This window comes from Primulina huaijiensis, chromosome 4 (genome assembly GCF_012295235.1).
Source record: "Primulina huaijiensis isolate GDHJ02 chromosome 4, ASM1229523v2, whole genome shotgun sequence".
Taxonomy (NCBI): domain Eukaryota; kingdom Viridiplantae; phylum Streptophyta; class Magnoliopsida; order Lamiales; family Gesneriaceae; genus Primulina; species Primulina huaijiensis.
Genome location: NC_133309.1, coordinates 17,779,641 through 17,806,352, shown reverse-complemented (window position 1 = coordinate 17,806,352; position 26,712 = coordinate 17,779,641). Strand labels below are relative to the sequence as shown.

At 39.6% G+C, this 26,712-nt stretch overlaps 3 protein-coding genes across 3 annotated transcripts; all 3 read left to right on the top strand.

Moving 5' to 3' along the window:
* The first annotated feature begins 12,031 nt into the window (after positions 1 to 12,031).
* On the top strand, positions 12,032 to 13,267 carry LOC140974931 (uncharacterized). Its single transcript, XM_073438423.1, has 2 exons — positions 12,032 to 12,199; positions 12,269 to 13,267. The coding sequence occupies exons 1-2, from the start codon at positions 12,032 to 12,034 to the stop codon at positions 13,265 to 13,267; spliced, it is 1,167 nt and encodes a 388-aa protein (XP_073294524.1).
* A 153-nt stretch (positions 13,268 to 13,420) lies between these two features.
* On the top strand, positions 13,421 to 15,176 carry LOC140974930 (uncharacterized). The gene is made up of 3 exons (XM_073438422.1): positions 13,421 to 14,041; positions 14,220 to 14,342; positions 14,568 to 15,176. Exons 1-3 carry the CDS (start codon positions 13,421 to 13,423, stop codon positions 15,174 to 15,176), a joined length of 1,353 nt encoding a protein of 450 aa, XP_073294523.1.
* A 353-nt stretch (positions 15,177 to 15,529) lies between these two features.
* Positions 15,530 to 17,247, top strand: LOC140974929 (uncharacterized). The gene is made up of 2 exons (XM_073438421.1): positions 15,530 to 16,315; positions 16,573 to 17,247. The coding sequence occupies exons 1-2, from the start codon at positions 15,530 to 15,532 to the stop codon at positions 17,245 to 17,247; spliced, it is 1,461 nt and encodes a 486-aa protein (XP_073294522.1).
* Positions 17,248 to 26,712: the final 9,465 nt, after the last annotated feature.

Genomic DNA, 26,712 nt, shown 5'->3' with positions numbered 1-26,712 from the left:
AAGGTTGGAAGCTTGTAGATTAGTCATCCTTTGAAGAGCTAAGGTGTTTACACCTTAGTTGGAGCCATACATCAATCCTTGTGATTGATAGGTACATTTCTTAACACACTATGAATGTCATTTTATGTTTATTGTATTTGCTACACAAGAATGTTGGTGGCCGAAAATTTTATGCTAAAATCAAAATTTTTGTGCTTCCGTTGCGCTTCCGGTCACCGTAACCGATCCCCTTTCAAGTGGTATCAGAGCTATGGTTACGATTTTGTGTAGCATTTGCAAGATATTATATTGAGATTGATTTCTAACCGCATGAGTGTAATTTTTGCAACCAAAACCGAGGCATTTTGTGGGGTGTTTCGGGCAGCATGTTGCTGCCCGTTTCGGGCAGCTCGGGCTGCCCATAGTGCTGCCCGTTTCGGGAAGCAAGGGCAGCCCGAGGGGCTGCCCGAACAGCCCCTTTATATTTAAAAAAAAAAAAAAAAATTTTTGGCATGTTGGCCGGAATCCGGCGACGGAGCTCCGGCGACGGCGATGACGACTAGGGTTTTCAAAATGTGTTTTGAAATATCAAAGTGTCACGGGCCTTGAGTTGTTGGACCATTGGATGGCTAACACATTTGTGAAATTTTAAATGGGCCAAAATGTTTTTGGTGAAAAATGAATTTTTGGGCCCTTAAGTTTAAATTTACAAAAGTTGCAAATATTTTCTCATGAAATAAATAATTTAAGTTGGACTTTAATTATTTATAGTAAATGGTGATTTACAAGAAATTCGGTTATAAATAAATTAATTTGAAAGTAGACAAAGGTGTTTGTATACTTTGTTAATTTAGTTTATAATCGTGGCGGTTAGTGATTGGATCAAGATATATAATATTGGATCAATTAATTATTGTGATAATTAATTGATGGTGTATGATATGTGATATTATGCATGAAGGATGATCAAAAGCCCAAGCCCAATTTGCTAGGTGTATGCTAGGATATTTTGTGTTGAATGATTGTAATAATTATCAAATTTATAAAGTGGGCTTGGTTTATGGCCCGTTCCCACCCCATGAGATGTATCCCTATTTGCCATGGATATTTATTTGTAAATATTAGTATAGTGGATGATCAAGATTGGAAGATGGTGGCCATGATGATTATGAAGATCGAAGACATGTAAATATTGGAAGCTAATGTAATAGTTGCATTTGCATCCCATGCATTTCCCTAGGATTGGACCTAGGCCCGTGTTTAGCTCACACGGGCCATTAGTGTTGGGGCGATTGATCATCCTTATTTTGTTTACTGTTTATAATATATGCATGATATGTTATAAATAATGAGTATGTGCGTTATTATTATGATAATAACAAAGTTGCATGAATCCGGCAAACATACGATCAAACATGGCGAGCTTTTAAATAAAATTAATGATGAGACCTTTCAAAATTAAAAACCCTCATTTTGAATAAGATTCAAAATTAATATCAAGCCCGAAAAGGGGAATTATAAATTTGTTTATAATTTCCATGTCTTCCATCGACAATGGGTGCATGATGAACGCTACCCGTGCTCGGGGCTCGGCTCATATTATTGGGGGGGCCTTGGGTGCCGGAAAGCTGTGACATCCATTGACATGGTGATGTGAACTACGTGGAACTCCCATGATTTCGGCTCATATTATTGAGGGAACTCATGGCGACCGTCCATTAAGGTTCAATATCGATGGGTTAGGCTTGACACGTGAAGATGAACGACGTCATATTATTGGGTCCTAATCAAACGTGAGACAAAAGTTTACGTAGAGGGTTGCATGGAGATGCAATTGGAAACTACCTTTTAGGAATTGTGATTGGCTGATATTATTCGGGATCATAATTCGCTAGTTGGACCTTACGTACCTACTGAGGAAAGGAGTTTCCCGTTTTCACTAGAGGGTAGTGAAAGATGTCAAAACAGTGGGAGCGAATATTTATAAAGTAAAAGTCCATACTTTATATCTTACTAAATATTTTGAAATAGTCATCAACATTTATCTGTTTTCACTTTTCAGTACAAATTGACAATGTCTTCGATTCGCAATCCGATATCTGCAATACTCGACAAACACATGTTAACCGGACCTAATTACCTCACTTGGCTAAGAAACCTAAAAATCGTCTTGAATTCGGAAAGGATAGCATATACACTTACTGAGTCGCCCCCTGTTGAGGCTCCGACTGACTGCACTCCTGAGGAATTGCAGACTTACAAGGAATGGTGTGACCATGACTTGAAAGCCAGGTGTTATATGCTGACTTCTATGAATGATGAGCTACAGAGGCGTTTTGAGGATGCAAAGAGTGCTGCTGACATTCATTTGCATCTCAAGGAGCTCTTTGGAGAGCAAACACGGCCTCTTCGGCATGCTACCGTCAAGGAGCTAATCACTTTACGCATGCGAGATGGGGCCTCGGTCCATGAGCATGGCCTAAAAGTGATTGGGCTCGTGGACAAGCTCGTTGGCATGGATTTGATGTTGCCTTTGGAGTTGACCACTGACGTGTTACTCTTGTCACTGCCTAGCTCGTTTGATCCTTTTGTGGTGAATTTCAATATGAACAAGATGGAGCCGACCCTTGAGGAGTTGGTGAACATGCTTGTGACCTTTGAGTCCACCATCAAGAATGAGAAGCTGGTTCTTTATGTGGGTTCTTCATCTGGTACGAAGATTGATCCACATGGGAAGGGAAAGAAGCGTTCTTTCCAACGTCCCAAGAAGAACGTGCCCTTGATGAGGCAATCTCCGAATCCCGTTGTGGCAGCCACACCAGTTAAGGCTGACAAGACTGCTGATGAATGTCATCACTGCAAGAAGCCTGGACATTGGAGGCGTAACTGCTGGGAATATCTTGCCCAGAAGGGTTCTGGAAATGGTATGTTCTTTATCGAAGTAAACATTTCAATTAACTCTACTTCTTGGGTATTAGATACCGGCTGTGGCTCACATCTCTGTAATGAGTTGCAGGTGATGGGAAGAAGTAGGAGGCTCAAGGAAGGTGAGACCTTCTTGAGAATGGGCAATGGAGCAAGAGTTGCTGCCAAGACCTTAAGAGATGTTTACTTATTGTTGAACAATGATTTTAAGTTATTTTTAAGAGATGTTTTGTTTGTACCTGATTTGGTAAGAAAACATTGTTTCCATTTCTATGTTGATAAAGATGGATATTCTTGTTTATTTGGCAAAGGTGTTTGCAATATTTACAAGAATGAATGTTTGATTGGTACTGGTGAACTTGAAGACGATCTCTATAACTTAAAATTGAAAGATATTCCACTAAATGTCCATTTAAAGGCAGACACCATATGAGATATGGATGGGTAAGTCTCCCAAATATTCTTGTCTTAGAATATGGGGGCCCTGCTTATGTGAAGCAGGTAGTGGGAGATAAAATTGGATTGTTGATCCATTTTATGTAACTTTGTGGGATATCCAAGGAATTAAGTTGGATATTGTTTCTATCATCCCCAAGAAACAAAGGTGTTTGTTTCTAAGAATGCAACCTTTTTGGAAAAGGAATTTCTATTGGATAGAAAAGGGGAGATGATAGAACTCGAAGAGGTTCGAGAGACACCCACAATTGTAGAACCCACACCCGAAGAGCCAAGAGAGGAGATACAAGCTCCTAGAAGATACGAGAGAGTCTCGAGACCACCTATGAGGTATGGTCTGCTTCTTGAAGAGGGCCATGATGAGCCTATTCATGGATGTGATCCAAGGACCTTCAAGGAAGCGTTATCTGATGCCGATTCATCCAAGTGGCTTGAAGCAATGGAATCTGAGATGAATTCCATGCATTCGAACCAAGTGTGGGATCTTATGGATCCACCTGAGGGAACGGTTCCCATAGGGACTTGGGGCGGATGGGAAGGTATTGACCTTCAAGGAGCGATTGGTGGCAAAAGGATATACTCAAAGACAAGGAGTTGACTTTGAGGAAACCTTTTCTCCAATTGCAATGTTCAAGTCTATAAGGATATTGCTAGCCATGGCTGCATGGTATGACCATGAGATATGGCAGATGGATGTCAAGACAGTCTTTCTTAATAGGGATTTTAAGAAAGTGATTTACATGTCTCAACCTGAAAGATTTACATCTATCGGAAGTGAGCATATGGTATGCAAACTTCAGAGATCTATTTATGGTCTAAAGCAGGCATCTAGGAGTTGGAACCTCATATTCGATAATACAATCAAAGAGTTTGGTTTTACTAAGAATCCTGAGGAACCCTGTGTGTATAAGAAGGTCAGTGGGAGTGTGGTGACATTCCTTGTGCTTTATGTTGATGACATTCTACTCATTGGGAATGATGTAGGAATGTTGCAATCAACTAAGATATGGTTAGCGAGTAAGTTCTCGATGCAGGACTTGGGTGAAGCATCTTTTGTATTGGGAATACAGATCTATAGAGATAGTTCAAGAAGATTGCTTGGTCTCACCCAGTCCACATACATGATACCATCGTGAAGCGGTTCTCGATGGATGAGTCCTAGAGAGGACATCTACCAATGTGTCATGGCGTGTCCCTATCCATGTCTATGTCTCCCAAGACTGATGCAGAGATAGCGGCGATGACGAGCATTCCTTATGCATCTGCGATTGGTAGCATCATGTATGGGATGATATCTACACGTCCTGACGTGGTTTTAGCACTAAGTGTAGTGTATAGATATCAATCGAACCCTGGTCTTCCACACTTGAAAACTGTGAAAGACATCCTCAAGTAATTGAGAAGGACCAGTAAGTTGTTATTGGTCTATGGGGTGGAGAACTGAAATTGGAAGGCTATACCGACTCTAGCTTCCAAAGCGATATCGATGACTCAAAGTCAACCTCTAGGTTCGTATTCATGCTCATTGGTGCTGCTGTCTCTTGGAAGAGTTCCAAGCGAGACAGTACTGCGGATTCCACCACTGAGGCCGAATACATTGCTGCATCGGATGCAGCAAAGGAGGCTGTTTGGATAAGGAATTTCGTCCAAGCGTTGGACGTCATTCCTAATGGAGTTGCTCCTATCCCGGTGTTTTGTTAGACACGGGAGCCATAGCTCAGGCAAAGGAGCCAAGGTCTCATCAGAAATCCAAACAAGTATTGAGAAAGTACCACATCCTCGGAGAGATTGTGGAAAGAGAAGTGTCTATCGACTAAGTCGGCTCCGCAGATTATGTTGCTGATCCACTAGCTAAGCCTTTACCTGAATCATTATTCGAGATGCATCGCGAATCAATTGGTTTGAAGTATATGGGTAGTTGGCTCTAGTGCAAGTGGGAGATTGTTAGAGTAGGTGCACGTCGAGCCAAGTGTTGGCCGAGTGTTCACAATGAAACTCTATGTATAAGCAATCTTTATTTTAATAATATTTGAAATTATTGTTTTGGCACATCTTTATCTATATACCCATGCTAGTTGCATAGATAAAGCCCTTGAATATACAAATAGTAGAAAGAATATGAGATGCTCATATGATGAGTATCATGAAACTCATATTTGGAATACTGTATATTCTAAACGGTTCCTAGTCGATTCAGCCGCCGCTAAGAAGGATATAGGCCGCTCGAGNCAAAAGAAGATCGAAATGTGTAGGTGAGAAGTCTTGAACCTTCGAAGTCTACTATAACTCAAGAACTCGGATCATTTATCAAAACAGAGCAATTTCTGTACAAAATTCATAATTAATTCAATAATGCTTCGAATCAAGATCCGCAATTTTGATATTCAAGAAAACTCAAATCCCAACAATTGTGTAAAGAAGGAATCCATTTAATTTCTTAACTGTAATATGACATAAAAACATTCATTGAATCATTTTGTCAAACACGTGACGTGCGTGCTAAAGAGTTAGCTCCTCTACAATTCAATTTCTTTTCCAAAATATCAATACATACAATACCATCAATCATTATATTAACAACTTTACCTCAACACTCAAACGAAACAACCCATTGTTTTCCCTTCAATCACTAACCCAAGAAAATAAGCTTTCTTACCTTGCTTCTAAACATTTGAGGAGAAGAAGCCTTAATCTTTGGATGGTCAAATCTTTCTTTTAGATTTTTCCAAAGCTCTCGTGGCTCTTTCACATTGAGATATTCGACTTTCAACCCATCATTGAAGGGATGACGAAGAAAAATAAGTTCCTTTGCACGGTCCTGCTGGGACATTTCATTTCCTTTTTTGATTGTATCTCCTAAGTTCATAGAGACAAGGTGGACCTCGGCATCCAAAATCCATGATAAATAAGTTTTTCCAGTCAAGTCAAGTGCTTCAAATTCGAGGTTGGTGATGTTCGCCATTGCAACTTTAAAAAATATATATATACTTAGAATTATGACATATATAGAGTAAAATTGTATTACTATTATTGAAAATAAATATTATAACAAATTATGCAATGATAACACATGTTACCACTTTTACTATGCAATTTTGAAATCTTCTTATTCTATTTGTTAAACTAACATCAATGAACATAAATAATAAATTATTTTATCTAACCATTATCTAGTCTGCATTTGTGAATAAAAAAGTATAAATACACATGATATCATGTAGTCTATCGAATTTGGTGTACATGGAGATATGTTCAATTAATAATTTATCTATCTGTGTCAAATTTCTAATTTTGAAAAATAAATTACCTTTTTCGCCAAGTAAGCTACTAACATAGGAGATAATCAATTTCAAAGTGAAGAAAAAAATAGTAAAATTTTTTTTATCCAATTAATATCAATTATAGTGTTGTGATTGACTCAAAACTTGTCGTAAATCTATCAAATACTTGTATTCACACAATATTTTAGCGACTGATTAAATCGTCAAAATTCAAATAATATAAATCTTAAACAAGCAAGCCAAGATATGATAAGAAAACTTGAATCAAAACAATAATACATTTATAATTTATATTGAATCAATATTCTTCAAGAATATTGTTGAAACCGTAGTTAAAAGTAAAAACACTACGGTTTTCCAATAAAACCGTTGTCTTTTGAGTGTTGTTAAAGTCATATTTACCGTTGTCGATTGACGTGTTTTTTGGACAAACGACAACTGTTTTTGTTAAAATCGTTGTGGATTAGCCTTTTTTTTTTGACAACCCGTTGTCGATTAGCATGTTTTTTGGACAAACGACAACGGTTTTAGACAACTTTTGTGGACTAGCGTGTTTTTTGAAGCAACGACAACGGTTTTAGGGAACCGTTGTTGATTGACGTGTTTTTTTGGAGCAACGACAATTGTTTTAGAAAACCCTTATCGATTAGCGACGGTTTTTGAGAATAACGACGGTTTTAAATCGTAGCTATTTTAATCAAACCGTCGCAAATTTGACAATAGCGATGGTTTAAACAAAAACCGTCGCTAATCGCAATTTTTAAACCGTCGCTGATTGTCTATAAATACCCGCATTTTCGGTCCATTTTCCTCCACACCTCTTCACATCTACAATACATTTTTCTCTCTTAAACGATTTTAGTTTCGATTTAAGGTAAGTTTTTTCGCTTCAATTCTTAGTAAATTTTTAAGTGTTAGTTAAGATCATTAATATTGTTAATTTAGTCAGATTGTAAGGTTTTTTGGTAGATTTATTAAATTATAAAAGTAATTTTTTTAAAATTTTACTGAAAAAATTAGCAACGGAAAATATATAATAAATTGTCGCTAATTAGCGATGGAAATCTTATAAACTGTCGGTAATTAGCGACGGTTTTTCAAATGATGGCAACGACGTTGAACGCACTTTCAACAACACTCTCAATTACAACAGTTTTAAATGGCCTACGACAACGAATAAAATCGTATTCTTAGATATTGATAGATCTTTATGATCTTAGATCAAGATTATTCGAGAATATTGATAAATCGTATACATCTATATTTTATTCATAGATCTATCAATATTATCAACATAAAGTTGTGTTGTGCTACTTCAGGAGCATCAACATAAAATTAAAAGTTGTGCTTCTTCAGGAGCATCAATATAAATCTATAATTTGTGCTACTTCGGGAGCATGAATATTAAATCTAAATATTGTGTATTTTCGAGAGCATCCATACAAGACTAAGAATAAATTATTTATAAATTTTACCTTGAAGCACACTCTTGATGATAATGTGTTGTGAATAGTAGATAATAGATAGAAGAGAGAATGATTTGGAATACTTTATTCATATACAAAATCTTATCGATAGAGCAGATTTACAGAGTTTGAATAGTTGATAACATGATAAAATACAAATCGTATCTCAATAATCATCTATAATAATATCTTATATATAACATTTTGAATTATTTAAAATATATTTAGTTGTTAATAATCTAAATATAAATAAAATATTTATTTTGTTAAAATACAATTTAAACTGTCGATTTGGTTTTGACTTACATAAAATCGTAAACAAATCATAATAATTTCGTTTTAGGTTATAAAACCAAAATAAGAAACTCGTAGAGGGATGGTTTGGGAACGCCATAACAAATAATTGTTGGAGGTTAATTTTGCTGAAACTAAGCTAGAGCGTTGGTCAAATGCTTGGATGCTGTGACTCCTGAGTTTTGACTTAGCTAGACATTTTTAATTTAGTTGAATGATATCATAATATGCAGTTATGGCTTTGACCATAATTAGAAATATTGGAGGAAAATGATAATATTTTCTATTGAATGGAACACATGTACATATATCGAAGGAGTTCTGGAATTACAAAACATTACATTTGAACAAATATTGGAAATTTATAATTATGGTTGAGAATTGACATCACTGATTCTTCCACTGATACGTCCAGAATTTGAGTCACGGCTAATCTCTGTTAATTTTGTTGGATCTCGATTTTCTCGTACTCAAATGCAGCGTAAGTTTTAAAAATTTTAGATCTTGACATTCAAGATTAATGGGCTTAATCAATTAATTATTCTAGTCCAACTAGTTTAATTAATTAATTAATCTTTTAAAGTTCAATTAAGAACCTTAACAATATGTATGTTGGTCTTGTACTCCTAAAAATCCATTATACATATGCCCATTAAATTTAATTTAAATTCCTTATAAATTCAACATTTGAATTTAATATTTAAATTATAAATTCAACTTTTTGAATTTATCACCTCCAAAATTTAATATTTAATAAACTCAACTTTTGAGTTTAATAAATTAAATCCTCAAATTTTATAAATTCAACTTCTTGAATTTATTCTTTCCAAATTTCATAAATTCAACTACTTGAATTTACTATCTCATAAATTCAACTCCTTAAATTTATTTTCTCAAATTTTAATTATCATAAATTCAACACCTTGAATTTACTATATCATAATATAAATTCAATTCCTTAAATTTATTCTCTCAATGTTTTATATAAATTCAACTCCTTGAATTTATTATCTCAACGGGAACAAATGATCCAGTGCTTGTGTGGCCCTCAATAGTTCAGGGATACAGCTAGCCGTGGGTTCACAACTATTTGTGATTCATTACATAATCTTTTATTCGGGTTTACCCTAATTTGTCACATTCTATGTATCAACAATTGATCATGAGAATGCCAAAAATCATATTTCTGATTAAACTCATCGAATCATGGTAAGAGCGTCTAGTAGCATCGCCCCATGATTCCCTAGGTATCACTGATAGTGCCTGCAAGAACCAGTCAGTTATGATTAACGTACAGTACGGCCTCTTCATCTCATATATGTCGATCGAATCTGCAACCATTGGTTCATCGAGGGTTGCATATTAATTCGATAACTATGTGACACATATGAATAGTGGCATCGCATGTACTATTGGAGAACTCCTTCTCCAACGTACATCTCATACTCTGGCCAGAGATTCCGCGCACTATTATTTTATCAGATCACATAGGATATCAACACCCGTAGGTGAGCGGTGAATCCCCAACTACAAGACACCGGCTCCTATATGTGTCGCAACTGTACCCAACCTCGTCACCTGATGACTCTCCTGGAGCCGGTAAATGAGTCAAAGCTCAACCCTAGCATATAGAGCCTCAGTGTTGTCCCGGGTCGTAAAGACTAACGGTGTACAATCATAACCACAGACTTATCCTCTCGATGAATGATAACCACTAGGAAAGTCCGAAGGAGGGTTGTTCGGTATAATCATCATATGACTACCCATCTGCATGTTTGGACATCTCTATGCCCTTACCAAGAAACACAGTACACAACATCACAGATGCTAGTCTCGAGCTCAAGCGAACTTTATCCATGTTTTAGGAGGCTGAATCTACTAGGAACGAATTTAGAATATGCAGTATTTACAAATGAGTTTCAACATCGAATTACGATTCATTTGTAGTAAAGCATAATCAAGGACTTTATCTATGCTGATCGCATGAGTATACAGATAAAGTGAAACGAAATCATTAAAAGTTAAATTATATTAAAATAAATATTGTTTATTACAACTGAGTCAATAAAATCTCTAGCCAACAGTTGTCTTGCAGGACATCTACACTAACAAATTTGTGTCTGATCCCTTGTGATATTAGAGTTTCCTTAACGATTTATACCCTTTCCTACTATCCTAACTTCCGTAAAAGTTTAAAACACGATTATAAATAGGAATTAACAAAGTTCTAAAATAGATGATTGTCATTCAAATGTTTCAAAGAAGTTTGATTAGTTTTAAAATTTTAGCGACCATATTACGTAACTTTTATACATATTTGAACTTTCTTTTTTTTTTAAATCAATGTGAAATAGATTCTTTAAATTATATACGCTTGAGTTTTAAAACATAAAATATTTAATATATTTGCTTCACATTTTTTAGTCTTATTAGTTTTATTTCAGTATCTTATTTCTAATAATTCTCATCAAGATTTACATATCATTCCACTTTATTATTATTGTCAAACTTTCGAAATTTTAAATATAATAAATTAGTCGCGAGATCTTAGTGGTTTTTGTTTAAGTTACATCATTTGCGTGAGATGTTTCGGGTGAATCTCTAATTATAATGCATTGGCTCCTACATATTTCGAAATTACACATAACCTTGTCACCTAATAACATTCGATGAAGTCGGTAAGCAGATCAAAGTGCATGCTAGTACGTCGAGCCTCTACGTTGTTTTGGGTCAAATGAATAATGGTGTATGATACCCCGAGATGACCTGGATCATGGATAGTGCCCGGATCAGGGAGGATGATCACTCATGAGACAGTAAAGTCAATAAATTAGAATAAGTCGGCAAGGAAGCCCGGTCCCTGGAAGGCTAGGGAAGATACAGGGATGAGCTCGACAGAGACATTCCAACGAGTTCAGAAAAGGACCGAGCCATCGGGCAACCGGGACATGACTTCCCCGGGACGTGGAATGTCCGGGCTCCTATATAATTCTCCGAAAAGCATTCTGTCCTAGCCAACTCGATATGAGTGATGCATTTTATTGCGCCGACTTGATAGAGTGTGCACAGCCGACCTATCTCTGACAGTAACATAAATGGTTGACAAAATCAGTTGGGCTGGATGTGACTAGTATGAGAGTTGACATGTCATAATAATAGGGTATAATCAGCCACCCTACTATAATTAATAATCAGCACAAATAACGAGGTCATCATTACATTCTCCTACTATAAATATCATGTTCTTTACTTGCATTTAGGATCTATTCATATATTAATTCACACATTGAATGCTCTCATTTATTGTTCATTTTTACTCTCCACTTTCCACACCAATCACTCAGCCATCACTTGGTTACATGGTTTTCTTGCTACAGTTCTCTCCTGACTTAAGCATCGGAGTGGTCACGCCGGACACCCCTCTGACGCCCATTCACGTGGTTACTTTCTTGTTCGCAGATCTCTCACGCCGATCAAGGGAGTAGAGAAGTTTCTAGTGCAAATGTCCAACTTATATTTCCTTCAATATATTCATAGCAAACCCGGTCGAGTGACCGACCCGACTCACCTCTTTCGCTCGGGTTGCATCATTGGCGCCGTCTGTGGGAAATAGAGTTCTAAGACGTTGATATGGCTCCTACTAGAAGGACGAACCAAGACACTTCTCGGATTCAGGAAGAGAATAACACACATCTTCCTGGTGCAGGTGGCCTGCCACCCACTGGTCCCCGGCCTCCTATTAACTTGACACCCGAGGACTTGGCTAAAATTGTATCTGATGCTGTGGAGGCATATTTGGCAAGAAATCCCCTCGCTAATCATTCTACTCGGCCAGAGCAAGAAGAAGAGCACACGCGAGAGGAGTAGGGGGAAGAGAGAAGAGAGGAGGAGAGAGAGTCAAGTGCAGGATCTAAATCTCCTACTGTGGCAGATGAGTTGGAGGAGTTAAGGAAGAAGGTGAGAGTGTTGGAGGGGCAAGTTGGTTCTAGAAGCAGTGCTCAAGTTGTTAAGGGTTGTCCATTTTTCAATATAATTGTCCAAGAACCACTTCTCGGTCACTTCAAATCAGCCAAAATTAAGGAGTATGATGGGAGTTCTGACCCCGAGGAGCATCTCGCTCGCTTTGAAAATATGGCCATGTTGCATTGCTATGCAGACCAGATCAAGTGTAAAGTGTTTTTAACTACCCTGGTCGACTCTGCACAAAGATGGTTCGAAGGGTTGGCACCGCAGAGCATTCATTGTTTTGAGGATTTTCAAAAGGTATTCTTGCATCAATTCAGCAGCAGCAAGAAATACAAAAAAACTGCCTTTAGCATTTTTGAAGTAAGGCAGGGCCAAGACAAAACTCTGAGAGCTTACATCAAGCGATTTAATCGAGTAGCTCTGGAAGTTCCCGCATGTGCTCCAGATACGAAAGTTACAGCTTTTGCGCAAGGATTTTGGGAGGATGATTTTTTCCGATCCCTGACCAAGAAACTGCCCGGGAACTTCGAAGATCTCTTATCCCGGGCGGAAAAATATATCAACATGGAGGAAGAGCAAAATCAAAAAAGAGAAGCCTTGAAAAGAACCAGAGGAGACCGGGTTGTCAGACCCGAGGAGAGAGCCCACAAGAAAAATGGTCCGGGACATTTCTCTCATGTACCCTTGAGAATTTCCCGGGATCGAGAAATTCAGGAATGCAGCACAGACATAGCCCCGTCTCAAAGTTCGATGGCACGTGCACCAAGACTAGAGAAGAAAGGGTTTTGCACCCTTCACAAAGAGTGTTCTCATAACACGAATGAAAGCCGAACTTTAAGGAAAGAATTCAGTAGAAGTTCTACGCCAGCATCTCATTCTCTTCGAGACAAGTTTAGATAGCCACCTTGGTTGTCTCGACGTCCCGGACCTGACACTCCCCGCAAATTGGCAAATATCCCGAGTGTGAGCAGGAGGTAAGAAGCGAATTCCCTGGAGGAAAAGAGTAGACAAACAGAGAGGAAGGACCCTTCCCCATGCCGAGGAGTGATAAAAATGATTTCGGGAGGGTCCACAGATGGTGATTCCAACAGGGCTCGGAAGGCAAAAAGTAGAAGGGAATGCTTGGAGGTTGATGGGAATGGGAGAAACGAGCCAGTTATCAGCTTTGGCCCAGAAGACTTTAGGGGAGTCAGTCTGCCCCACAATGATGCTCTTGTGAATTATGATGTATTAAGAGTATTTGTTGACAATGACAGCTCTGTCAATGTCATCTTTAAAGAGGCATTGGTCCAAATGGATTTGTACGAATATCAGTTAGAGGCGGTTGAGACTACCCTGTTTGGTTTCGCTGGACATGCCGTGTACCCTGAGGGGGAAATCACCCTGCCACTGACCCTGGGAACCGGGGACTTGAGGAAGACTGTGATGACAGTCTTTACTGTGGTGGATGCCCAGTCCTCATACAACATCATCTTGGGGAGGCCAGCTATGAATGAGATGAGAGTTGTGGCCTCTACTTACCACCAAAAAATTAAATTTCCAGTACGAGAACGGGTCAGAGAAGTCAAGGGAAACCAACCTTCTTCCCGGAAGTGCTATGGGGAGACTGTCCGGGTAGATCAGAAGAAGGCGAGAAGGGAGGAGAAAGGGAGAAAGGAAAGTCAAGCAGATGAGGTGGTCAAGGGAAGGGAAGGGAAGGGAAGTACATTTCGTTGCAGAAGAAGAACAAGAGGCAATAGAGATTGAGCCCGGGAAACATATCCGGGTGGCCCGAGACATCAATGCGTCCACCCGGGTAAATCTCTTAAACTGTTTAAAAGCTAATGTTAGTGTTTTTGCTTGGTCTCAATAGGAACTAGCCGGGGTCTCACCCCAAGTGGCTGAGCATAAATTAAATATTCACTCGGGATCCCGGCCTGTGAAACAGAAGAAGAGGCACTTTGGCCCTGAAAAAGATAAAGTCATTGAAGAGCAGGTGGGAGAGCTATTGCGGGCCGGCCACATCAAAGAAGTCCAATTCCCTACTTGGCTCTCAAATGTGGTCCTCGTTCCAAAAGCCACCGGAAAGTGGTGAATGTGCGTCGATTTTAGGGACCTGAATAAAGCCTGCCCCAAAGACTGTTATCCACTCCCCCGGATTGATCACCTAGTGGATTCAACCTCCGGATGCGAGTTATTAAGCTTTCTGGATGCTTATCAGGAGTACCACCAAATTCCCTTGGCTCTTGAAGATCAAGATAAAGCCAGTTTTATCACTTCCGGGGGCACCTTTTGCTACGTCGTTATGCCCTTTGGATTGAAGAATGATGGGGCCACGTATCAACGCTTGATGAATCATGTCTTCCAAAAGCAGATAGGTCGGAACATTGAAGTATACGTGGACGACATTCTGATCAAGACTCGAGAAGTCTCCTGCTTCATTGATGATCTGGCTGAGACCTTCACCACCTTGAAACAATATGGAATAAAGCTCAACCCGGCTAAGTGTGTATTTGGGATAAGAAGCGGAAAATTTTTGGGTTTCTTGGTGACTGATAGGGGGATTGAAGCCAACACCAAAAAAATCAAAGCAATAATAGACATGCCTTCCCCTCAATCTGTTCGGGATGTACAAAAACTGACCGGGAGAATTGCAGCCCTGTCACGCTTCATTTCCCGATCTGCTCATCGAAGTTATCCATTTTTCCAAGTTTTAAGAAAAGCGCAAACATTTGGCTGGGATGACAAATGTGAGCAAGCTTTTCAAGACTTGAAGAAGCATTTGGCCGAGTTGCCTGTTTTGATAAAACCAGAGCCCGAGGAAAAATAATGGATCTATTTATCTGCTACTGAGTATGCTGTTAGTTCAGTGCTTGTCAAAAAAGAAAGAACTGATCAAAAACCAGTATATTATGTTGTCATGCCCTCCGAGGAGCCGAGTTGAATTACAATGAAACAGAGAAAATAGCCCTGGCCCTGGTGGTAACTGCCTGGAAGCTGAGACCATATTTCCTCTCTCATCCAATCGTGGTCCTCACTAACTCCCCACTCGGGAGAATCATGACACATGCCAAAGTATCGGACAGAATGGTTAAGTGAACAATTGAGCTCGTGGAATATGACATTGAATATAAACCTCGAGTTGCTATAAAAGCCCGAGCATTAACAGATTTCTTAATAGAGATGATTCAACCGGGGGAAGAGGAAGTGTGGAGAATTTTTGTTGATGGTGCATCTAATTTATCAAGATGTGGAGTGGGGGTGGTTTTGATTGCTCCATTAGGAGAGAAGATCAAGTTGGCTCTAAGAATCGACTCGAAGGTTACCAATAATGAAGCTGAATATGAAGCCGTTCTAGCAAGATTACAGACCGCCCAGGAAGTTGGTGCCTCCCGGGTCATTATCTACTCTGATTCTCAACTAGTGGCCCAACAAATCAAGGGAACCTATGAAGCCAAAAACGAAAAAATGCTTAAATATTTGGCACTCATCAAAGCCCGGGCAACGGCTCTAACCAACTGGAGCATTGAGCAGATCCCTAGAGAAGAGAATGGAGAGGCTGATACCTTGGCCAAATTGGCTGCCTCTATATTAGACATAAGCACTCGAGAAGTCCTCTGTTTTACCCGGCTTGTGCTTTCCGTTGATGAAGTACCCCCGATTCAGAGGAGCTCATGGATGACGCCTCTCATTGAATATATAGTCCATGGAAAGCTCCCAGAAGATCGGGCTCGGGATGCAAAAATCAAGAAACAAGCACCCAGGTTCGTCTTTTTAAACAATGTTTTGTACAGACGATCATATCAGGGCCCTTTACTCAAGTTCCTACTAGAAAACGAAGTAGAATATGTCCTTCGAGAAATACACGAAGGGTGCTGTGGTGAACATCTCGGAGGGACCGCCCTGTCAAGGAAAGCTATATTGGCCGGATTCTGGTGGCCCCAAATGAATCAAGATGCTGCTCAACTGGTTCAAAAATGCAAAGGTTGCCAACACCATTCTAATTTTCATCATCGCCCAGCTGCTAATATGCAACCTATCTCAATATCGTGATCGTTTGATCAGTGGGGGTTGGACATCGTAGGGCCCTTCCCCATAGCCCGGGAACAAAAAAAATTCTTTCTTGTGGCTGTGGATTATTTCTTTAAATGTGTTGAGGCCGAGCCATTGGCTAAAATTACTGAAGAAGAGGTCATGAAAATTCTCTAGAAAAATATTGTTTGCAGATTTGGGATACCGAGAAGATTGATTTCAGACAACGGGAGACAGTTCCAAGGAAAAAAATTACATCTTGGTGCCAAGAAACGAAGATAATTCAATCCTTCACTTTAGTAGCCTACCCTCAAGCCAATGGTCAGACTGAGGTAACCAATAGAATCATTGTACAAGCGCTGAAAGCCCGACTTCATCGGAAGGGCAAGGACTGGGTTGAAGAATTACCGAGTATATTGTGCGCATATCGAACTACACCTAGAACAGCTACTCGGGAAACTCCTTACAGCTTAGTCTACGGTTCTGAAGCAGTCTTACCTGTGGAGATCGGACAAACCTCCCCTTGGATAGAATCGTATCCGAGCGACAATGATCAGACCCGGGCCATGGAGCTTGATTTGGTCGAACAGAAAAGAGATCGGGCAGCCATTCGAATGGAAGCATATAGAAGCCGAGTAATGAAATCCTACAAAAAGCATGTTCGATCACGAGATTTCCAAGTTGGAGACCTAGTCATGAAAAAAGTGAAGCTGGTAGGTGATGTTGGGAAATTGGAAGCACGGTGGGAGGGACCTTTCAAAGTGATCCAGAGAGTTAGCTCGGGAGCAGCTTATTATTTAGAAGATTTTCAAGGGCACACTCTTAAGAGGCCATGGAACGCTTTTCATTTGAAAAAATATTATGCTTAAAAGGATTGTATCTGTTGTTTGTGCATTCAATAAAGAAATTATTCAAAACAAAGTCTACTAAGACCAGGGACCCGTACCCCAATTATCTCCTAAGATCAGGGACCCGTACCCTGGCCCGAGGACACGTACCTCGGTTATCTCCTAAGACCAGGGACCCGTACCCTGGCCCGGGGACCCGTACCCCGGTTATCTTCTAAGAACAGGGACCCGTACCCTGGCCCGGGGATCTGTACCCCGGTTATCTCCTAAGACCAAGGACCCGTACCCTGGCCCGGGGACCTGTACCCCGGTTATCTCCTAAGACCTTGGACCCGCACCCCGGTTATCTCCTAAATCCAAGGACTCACACCCTGATTATTATCAAAATTGGTTGTTTATTAAACCTAATGGATCACGCCCAGACTTAAATGTGTCTCATGAAAGTTGATTGAGATCTACGGGAGCATTTGAAGCAAAGTTTTATATTACTTGGAAAATATTTTAAACAAGTTATCAAGTGCAAAGAAGGTAAAGCAGAACATTTTTACTAACACTGAGAAAAAAAAATTCTACAAGGTGCCCGGAAGCCCGAGAGTAAAAAAAAAAAAAAGAAACAAAGATAGAATCCTAATCTACTCTGGGTCTTTTTTCTCTTCTTCTTCTTCTTCTTCTTCTTCTGGGAGGGAAGCTGCGGCTTTTTCCAAGTCCGGGAAGTCTTCTCGGTCGGAGGGAACCAGGCCTGCCTCTTGGAATTGCTCTAAGCACTTATTAAAGCCCAGGTCAAAGTAGACGAAGGCCTTATCAGCCACCTTCTTCTTAAATTCCTAGGACTTCAGGAATTGGGCCATCTTCTCCTCTTGGGAAGACTTCATGAGTTCCATAGCAGCCGCCATCTCCTCAGCCCGGTCCCGGGAGGATGCTGCCTCATCCTTAGCAGCCTGCAGTTCTAGCCTGGCAGTCTCTGAGGATTCGTCAAACTTTTTACGGAATGACTCCAACTCTGATAGGGCCTCAGCCAGTCCTGCTTCAGCCAGGTCCATCTGTTGCTTCCAGCCGGTCTTTTCTCGAGCCAAGACATGCTCGTGAAGGTCCCGCATCCGACTCACCTCCTCCTGGAGCTTATCATACGTCTCTCGAACAGTGGTAGCCTGATTATTGGCCCTCTTGGCAGCTTGAGCCACTCGCTCAAAGGCCGACATAAGCATCTATAAGCCCTGAAGATATAAGAAGAGGTAAGAAAATTAAAATATGAATTAAATGACAGAGCAAGAAGAAGGACTTACGGAGAAAGACCGTGCCACTCCTTCACATAGCATCTCATTAGGATGGAGTCCCTGAAGATGCACCACCTCGTGAGGGCGCAGCAGGCCCCGGATCATCTTCACGAGATCCGAGCTGATATCATCCCCAAAGATATTGGGGAGGACCCAGGACCTCCAGCCCTGGGGACCAGCAGAAGAATTGGGAGGAGGCGGTTGGATCACCTCCTCCGGTTCATCTTCCACAACAACCGTCTCGATAGCCGGCTCTGTCACGGCTTTTCTCTTCCGGTGGTTTAGAGGGGCCAGGTCCTCTTCATTAACCAGGGAAGTGGTCTCCTCTCGGGAGGGAACCGTCTCCCCATGCGCTTCAGCCCCTATTCTGGCCCGGCTCTCCTCAACTTCTCGAGCCTCAGCTGCCGCCCGGGCTTGACGTTCCTCATTCTCCTGAGCTTCCCGAGCTCTCTTCTCCGCCAAAGCTTTCTTTTGCTCTGCCTTCTTCCGGGCAGCTGCCTCAAGGAGACTGGCCTTGATCATTGCTTCTTCAGCTGCATCAAAGATTAAGCAGTGAGGAGAGAGAATTAAGGAGAATAATTTACCAGCCTGAGACCCGGCTTGGTCATACTCGTCTATTATTTGATCGACAGGGTCCTTTGGATGAGACCCAATCCCATAGTAGACTAGGTTATCTCCCCCGATCAACACGAAGGACAGGAATGATTGCTTTTCCAAAGCATCCCAGGCATGGGTAAAAGTAGGAAGAAGTTTGAAATCTGGGGGAAGTTCTGGTTGGGGGGGCATAGAAGAGAGAAAGCCTATCGAACAGGTCGGGAGAGTGGATAGTTGTATAAAGAAAAATTTTGTTTTCCATCCCTTCAAAGAAGAAGGGATATCAGTCAAGAACCGATAATGCATCCGGGCCATGAAAGAAAAAGACCCCGTCATTAAATCAGCATGAGTAGAAATAATGAAAAATAGAGGAGTTTATGGGGATGATTTTCATACAAAATAAAATAAAAGTGACCGCCATAATCCTAAAGGCGTTCGGGTGAAGATGATTAATGGGGAGCCCAAAGAACCAGGCAACCCCTTCAAAGAAATGATGAATGTGGAACCTAAGCCCACTCTTGAGTTGCTCTATGAAGAAAGTTTGGAAGCCCGGGGGAGGTGTGTCCGGGTGGTCACTAGGCTTGGGAATCAATATTTTATAAGAGGAAGGAATAGAGCCTAAAGACCTGATCTCTCCTAGATTACCCGGACGAAGAGTAGAAGTCACAGTAGAGAACCACAAGGGTCATGCTACCTTTTCTTTCCCCTTGTCGGGGTTGCTGATAGGTCGGGATGAAGAAGCTTTTGGTTTTCGGAGAGGTCGGGAATGGGAAATGGGGATGCCTACGGGAATGTGAGCAGAGTGCTCGGAAGGAGTCGGGGAGTTCTCCTCCGACCGACCCCTAACGTTCCTACCAGATGTAGAAGAGGTGGAGTTCGACATGAATTTAAGGGTAAAGAAAAAAGAAGGGAGAATCACTTACGAAATAAAGGCGGTGGTGAAGGGGTGGTGGCATAAATCACCGGAGGTGGGACTTGCGCATCGGAAATTTCGATAGAGAAAATGGCAAGAGTTCGGCCGCTTTGTTGAAATTGAAAGTGATTTTTGAAAAACTAAGAACTACTATATATAGGGAGAAGAGTTAATTTATACCGTTGATCCAAAATGAATCGGATGGACTAGATTGACCAGGGAAATCGCGCGGGGTATTTGAAAGGACAGGCGCGGCGTTCGAGGCGTCAGAATGATTTATCTTCTCGGAATACGAAAAGTCTCTGACAGCTTTTTCATTAGGGCTTACGTCAGCAGTAGGGACGTGGCGGATAATCTGGTGACCCGGGAAAGGCTAAACGACAAAATACCCCTACTGCCCGGGCACATAAAACTAATCGAGACAGCGAGTATAACTCTAGCCCGACTATTTAAGGAGGGAGTGATGATACCCTGGGATGACCCAGGTCATGGATAGTGCCCGGGTCAGGGAGGGTGATCACTCATGAGACAGTGAAGTCAATATATTAGAATAAGTCGGCAAGGAAGCCCGGTCCCTGGAAGGCTAGGGAAGATACAGGGATGAGCTCGACAGAGACATTCCAACGAGTTCAGAAAAGGACCGAGCCATCGGGCAACCGGGACATGACTTCCCCGGGACGTGGAATGTCCGGGCTCTTATATAATTCCCCGAAAACCATTCTGTCATGGACACCTCGATATGAGTGATGCATTTAATTGCGCCGACTTGATAGAGTGTGCACAATCGGCCTATCTCTGACAGTACATAAATGGTTGACAAAATCAGTTGGGCTGGATGTGACTAGTATGAGATTTGACATGTCAGAATAATAGGGTATAATCAGCCACCATACTATAATTAATAATCAGCACAAAGAATGAGGTCATCCTTACATTCTCCTACTATAAATATCAGGTTCTTTACTTGCATTTAGGATCTATTCAGATATTAATTCACATTCACGTGGTTACTTTCTTGTTCGCAGATCTCTTACGCCGATCAAGGGAGGAGAGAAGTTTCTAGTCCAAACGTCCAACTCATATTTCCTTCAATATGCTGATAGCAAACCCGGTCGAGTAACCGACCCGACTCACCCCTTTCGCCCGGATTGCATCAGTGTACAACTATAACCGCGGACTATTCCATTCGATAAGTGATAACCACTTGTATAGCACGAATTAGTGTGGATTGTACACAACAACCCATGCGAACTTGCGTCTGAGTGTGGGTTGCGAATCCTGAAAAATACGCAGAATCGCAAAAATTAAAGAAAGCCCAAATTTCGGATCCTAGTCATTCCAAAATCGATTTTCATGATTCAAAGCACGAAAGTACCCTATTATTAAAGACTTTTAGAGGCTTTTCAAGGGTACCATAAAACATAGCAACCTAATCCATTAGAGGAGAACTTTTGACAACTAAAATTTGACGAATTGGGCTACAATACGGTCAAAACAACACTTGTTTTAATATTTATTTTATTTTCAATAAATTATTCTTATTTACTTTATTGATGTTTTTTTAATAATGCTTATAAATAACATGTTCAACTATTTACATATTTATTGATTAATTAAGCAATGGTTAGGTAATTAATTGTAATTTAAAATGTGTTGGCATAATGAAATTTGGTACCTATAGGTCTTGGTTATTTTTATTGGAGTTTGAATTATTCCTTACTCAATAACTACGATTAGATTTAGTTGGAAAATTTCCATAGTTTTAGTTTTTTTAGATTTAGATTTATTATGTTCTTTATCCAATTTAATTGAATTAGTCTAGCTTAAATTTAGTAATAAAAATTCTAGTAGTTAAATATTGATATATGTGAAAAATACTTGAACTCCAAATATGATATATTGCAGTTTGATCTAGTGCACTAACTAATATCAACCGATTTCGACGATCAATGATCATAAAAATTGTTAAAATGTTTGAAATTGTACTCCTTGATATGTTAAAGTTTGAAATTGAAATTCAACGAGGAGTTTTGGACTTAAATCAGAGTGTTTCATTGCTATCTATCCATATATTAATATCAGGAACGTATAATCATATATATGATCATATCAGTTTTTGTACGGAAATAATCAAGTTATTTTTAAAGATTATGAGCCCACTTAATCCATTTCCACCCTTTTCTATCATCTTCCCTAAAACACTATTTTATAAATACACGAATAAAGTTCTGAATTGATGTTGACGTTAAAATAGATGTCATATAATTCAACGATTGTCTAAGGAATTGATTGGCTCAGTTGTAATAAACAGTCTTTATTTTAATAAAATTTATATTTCATGATTTCGTTTTACTTTATCTGTATACTCATGCTAAAAAATATAGATAAAGATATTGATTTCTAATACAAATTAATCGTACTTCGATCTTGAAACTCATTTGTAAACAATGTATATTCTAAATTTGTTTCTAGTCGATTCAACCACATGAAAACAAGGATAAAGGTCGCTTGAACTTGAGACTAACATCTGTGATGTTGTATACCGTGTTTCATGGTAAGGGTCATAGAGATGTCCAATCATACAGATGAGTAATCATATGATGATTGTAACGAACGACCTTCCATCGAACTTTCCAAGTGGTTATTATTTATCGAGAGATAAAGTCAGTGGTTATGATTGTACGCCATTAGTACTTACGACCCGGGACAACACTGAGGCTCTACATACTAGGATTGCACTTTGACTCGTTTATCTACTCCGCGAGGGTCACAAGGTGATGAGGTTGAGTGAAATTGCAACATATGATGGAGCCAGTACATTGTAGTCGGGGATTCACCGCTCACCTGCGGGTGTGGATATCTTATATGATCTAACGAAATAGTAGTGCATGAAATCTCATGTCAGAGTGTAATATGTACATTAAGGACAAGAGTTTAGTTGTGCATGTAATGACACTATGAATATTTCATGAATGTATCGCATAGCTAACGAATCTAACATGCAACCCTCGATGAACTAATGGTTGTAGATTTGATCGTGATATATGAGATGAAAGAACCGTATTGTATGTTAATCATAACCAATTCGTTCTTGCCGGCACTATCAGTTATACCTAGGGAATTATGAGACGATGCTACTAGACGCTCTTACCATGATTCGATGCGTTTAATCAGAAGATGGTTTCTGACATTCTCATGATCAAATGTTGGTGCATGAAATGTGACAAATTAGGGTAAGCCCGAATAAAAGACAATGTCCTGAATCACAAAGAGTTGTGAACTCACGGCTATCTGTATCTCTTAACCATTGAGTGCCACACAAGTACTGGATCATTTGTTCTCGTTGAGACAATAAATTCAAATAGTTGAATTTATATAAAATTATGAGATAGTAAATTCAAAGAGTTGAATTAATGATAATTAAAATTTGGATAAAATAAATTCAAGAAGTTGAATTTATGAAAAGTTGAAAGTTTAAAATAATAAACTCGAAGGTTGAATTTATGAAAGATTAAATTAAATATAATGAGAGTATGCATAAAGGGCTTGTAGGACTACAAGTCCAACATGCTAATTAATTAAAGTTCTTAATGGACTTTGANTTAACATCAACATAAAGCATAAAAATCTCTACTAACTCTTTAACAACAATCTTTTAAAAATTTTATCTATCAAGCTAATGCGAAAAAATAGACTCGGGAGTGTGCTGCAGCCCTCGATCCACTCAAGCGTCAGCGCCTCCCCATATCATCAAATCTTGCAACATTCAAACCTAGTGAGTCTAATGACTCAGAACGTTCTAAACATTAGTAGAAAACAATACATATACAATCACAAGCATTAAAATCATACTTTTATTTAAAATAATTTGAAGCATAAATAAATCGTAAGTCGTAAATCATTTAATCGTAAAGCTTTCAATCCTTTATCATTTAGGGTGAAGTTTGATCTTTGAAAGTGACTAGATTTTATCCTCTGGTCGACTGATCAGTCTTCAACTCCACATGGTCCATGGGGACGGGCACTAGGCTCCGCCATGGAAATAAGATCGTCGGGCTCCCTCTGGGACATTTTCCCGTAAACGGGCTCCCTCTGGGCCTTTTCCCTCACAACATTCTCATAAAATTGTAAGTACACTGTTTCTTCTTAAAACGCATCCCCACATATCCTCTATCCTTTGTCACAGTCAATTCACATCCCTCAAAATATTTTTTCCTTTTCTTTTTAAAGCTTAAAGTATCATTACTTTTCAAAAATAACATCTTACAGTAAAAATTGCACAGCTTTACCATAAATCATAAAATAACATATTTTCATAAAAATCATCGTAAAATATCATTTAACATGCGTTATGACCCTTCGGGACGCTGCCGACCTTTTTCGTATTACTCAGGTGTAAAATGACTATTTTGCTCTTGGACTCTAAAATTATTGATTTTGACTTTTTCCTACTTTCATTGACTCTAGTCCATCCCAAATAATTATTTAAGCTTAAATTTAATTTTTAATAATTTTACTTAGCTTAAATTCGAAGCTTTCGATTTAATTTTGTAATCATTAGTTCGCGAAGCGTTTAATTCTCGAATTAATTCAAACTTTAATATTTTGATCCCAAAATTTAAACATGGACTTTTTATTACCTAAACTACCCTTGTGACCATGAACCACCCCCATGGACCCATTGTTCGAAACTTATGCCCTTAAATTCGAAATTTGACTCTTGCATGAACCTACCGAGCCAACTCCTAATTTTTTCGATCCACGCCTGAGCCACCTCGAACCAAACTCTAGCCAACCCACCTAGGGACCCTACTTAACCCCATTGGACCAGCACCGAGCCCCCCACCCCAGCCCTCGCCAAAGACCCCTGCACTAGCCATGAACCTGCAGCCCCCCTTTCCTAACCTTGCTAGAATCCGAGTCCTACTAGGACTCTCCTAGCTCATCAACCACCGACCACATCTGACCCTCACCGACCCTGGACCATGCTCAGACCCAACCGAACCTAGACCAGGCCTCTGAACCAATCCTGCGAGCCCTGCATCAGAAAGCAAGAGTCGCGCGCACACCATTTTTTTTTCACGCTGCGGGTGCACTCGCCACCGCTATCCCAGCCTAGACTCCGACACCTCGCCACCTTCCTTGGAACCTATTGCACCATCCTGGCTCGGCCCCAAGCTAACCGCGAGTCCTTCCCTGCCACAGATTGCACATTCGTGCATGGGGAGTGTCCTACTTGACTAGGACTCTTCCCCAGCCGCTCCCCTCGAGCCCTAGCCCACCCCTCCTAGGACCCTTCCTAGCCCTCGTACACGATCCTAGCCAAGCCCCAACAAGCCTTGGCCGAGCCCCAAGCGACCACACACCTTTGAAGTTATGCATGTGAGTTGCTTCCTAGAAAACCTTCGGTCCATCATCCCTTGATTAGGCGTGATTCCAGCCTCGTTTCCCCCAAAGTTTGTTCATGTTATAACCATAATTCATCCTATATTGACAGCTTAACCCTTAGAAATCAAAATATTAAGGAAACAAGCGTGAAATCGTCAAAACTTTTGAAATATTCATTCTACCGTAAAAATAATCAAACACCTATATTTTTTATGCATAAACAATTGAAACATGCATATTATGATTTGAATGTTTCTTCAAAAGAGTTTAGCAACGTGCCTTTCCGTTTAAAACGCTCGAATATTCAATCATCGATGAGGGTGCAAAGTTGGATGAACGGACGACGAAGAACACTAGCTTTTCTTTTCCTCCTTATTTTCGAATTTAGTGTGTGTAAAGTTTGTGATTTTCGGCTGCTGAATGGTGTTTAGAAGCCTAGGTTTACTTATTTATAATTTTTAATTAACATGTTAATAGGCTTAGGTTTTGGGCTTCAAGTGTAGAAGCAATTGGTCCTACTTAAAATAATTAAATTGAGCCCAATAATACTTATTTAATTGTAAAATAAAAGTTTATAAAATTTAGTGTAGAGGCCAAAATCAGTACACGTAAAACCCATGTATTAATTTAATTATTAAATCATTTATTCAATTTGATTTTTTTAAAAATGAGTTTAGTGATGCATGATTTATAAAATTACATTATTTTAAATTAGTTATGTTTATGTGATGCACGTTAAAACTTTTTCTTGAGTTTCTTGTTTCAGGCTATTATTCGATGCGGGATCGAGGAAAAGAGACCGGCGACGATTTTGGCAATTTTAAAATGTGTTATTTTATTTTAAGTCAAAAATGATGCATTTAAATGATTTATTAATTTAAGAATTTTAAAGCCTAATTTATTGATTTAGGTTATATTAAGATTTTTTAAAAAAAACAAACTTTTAAAGTTTATCAAGTTATAGATTTTGTGCATTTTAATTTAAGTAAGGGAATTGTTGAATTTAGTATGGATTAACTTTTAATTAGTATTTTTTTAATTAGTTAATTAAGCCATAATTTTCTCTTAATTAACACACACGTTATTATTTCACACAAAAATGCACGCACACACACTCTTTTACACACACTAATACACGACTCACACACACAATTCAATTTTCATTTTTTTGAGAGCAAGTAAACCTAGGGTTCTTTGCAAGAGAGCAGCCGCCCCTCCCCTTCAGATTCCAGCATATTTTAGTTGGTTTTATTCAAGGAAATTAGTGCCACGGTCGTCCCGGATCGTCTCTCGCATCCTTCCCGCGTCGGTGTCGTT

Excerpts from the sequence above, each read along its gene's own strand:
- LOC140974930 (XM_073438422.1), top strand. The coding sequence starts at position 13,421 with ATGATTTCGGGAGGGTCCACAGATGGTGATTCCAACAGGGCTCGGAAG. Across the intron at positions 14,042-14,219 it reads AGGAAAGTCAAGCAGATGAG|GAACTAGCCGGGGTCTCACC; the intron begins GTGGTCAAGGGA and ends TGGTCTCAATAG. Across the intron at positions 14,343-14,567 it reads ATAAAGTCATTGAAGAGCAG|GAGTACCACCAAATTCCCTT; the intron begins GTGGGAGAGCTA and ends GATGCTTATCAG.
- LOC140974931 (XM_073438423.1), top strand. The coding sequence starts at position 12,032 with ATGGCTCCTACTAGAAGGACGAACCAAGACACTTCTCGGATTCAGGAA. Across the intron at positions 12,200-12,268 it reads ATGCTGTGGAGGCATATTTG|GGGGAAGAGAGAAGAGAGGA; the intron begins GCAAGAAATCCC and ends CGAGAGGAGTAG.
- LOC140974929 (XM_073438421.1), top strand. The coding sequence starts at position 15,530 with ATGATTCAACCGGGGGAAGAGGAAGTGTGGAGAATTTTTGTTGATGGT. Across the intron at positions 16,316-16,572 it reads ATCAAGATGCTGCTCAACTG|ATTTGGGATACCGAGAAGAT; the intron begins GTTCAAAAATGC and ends TATTGTTTGCAG.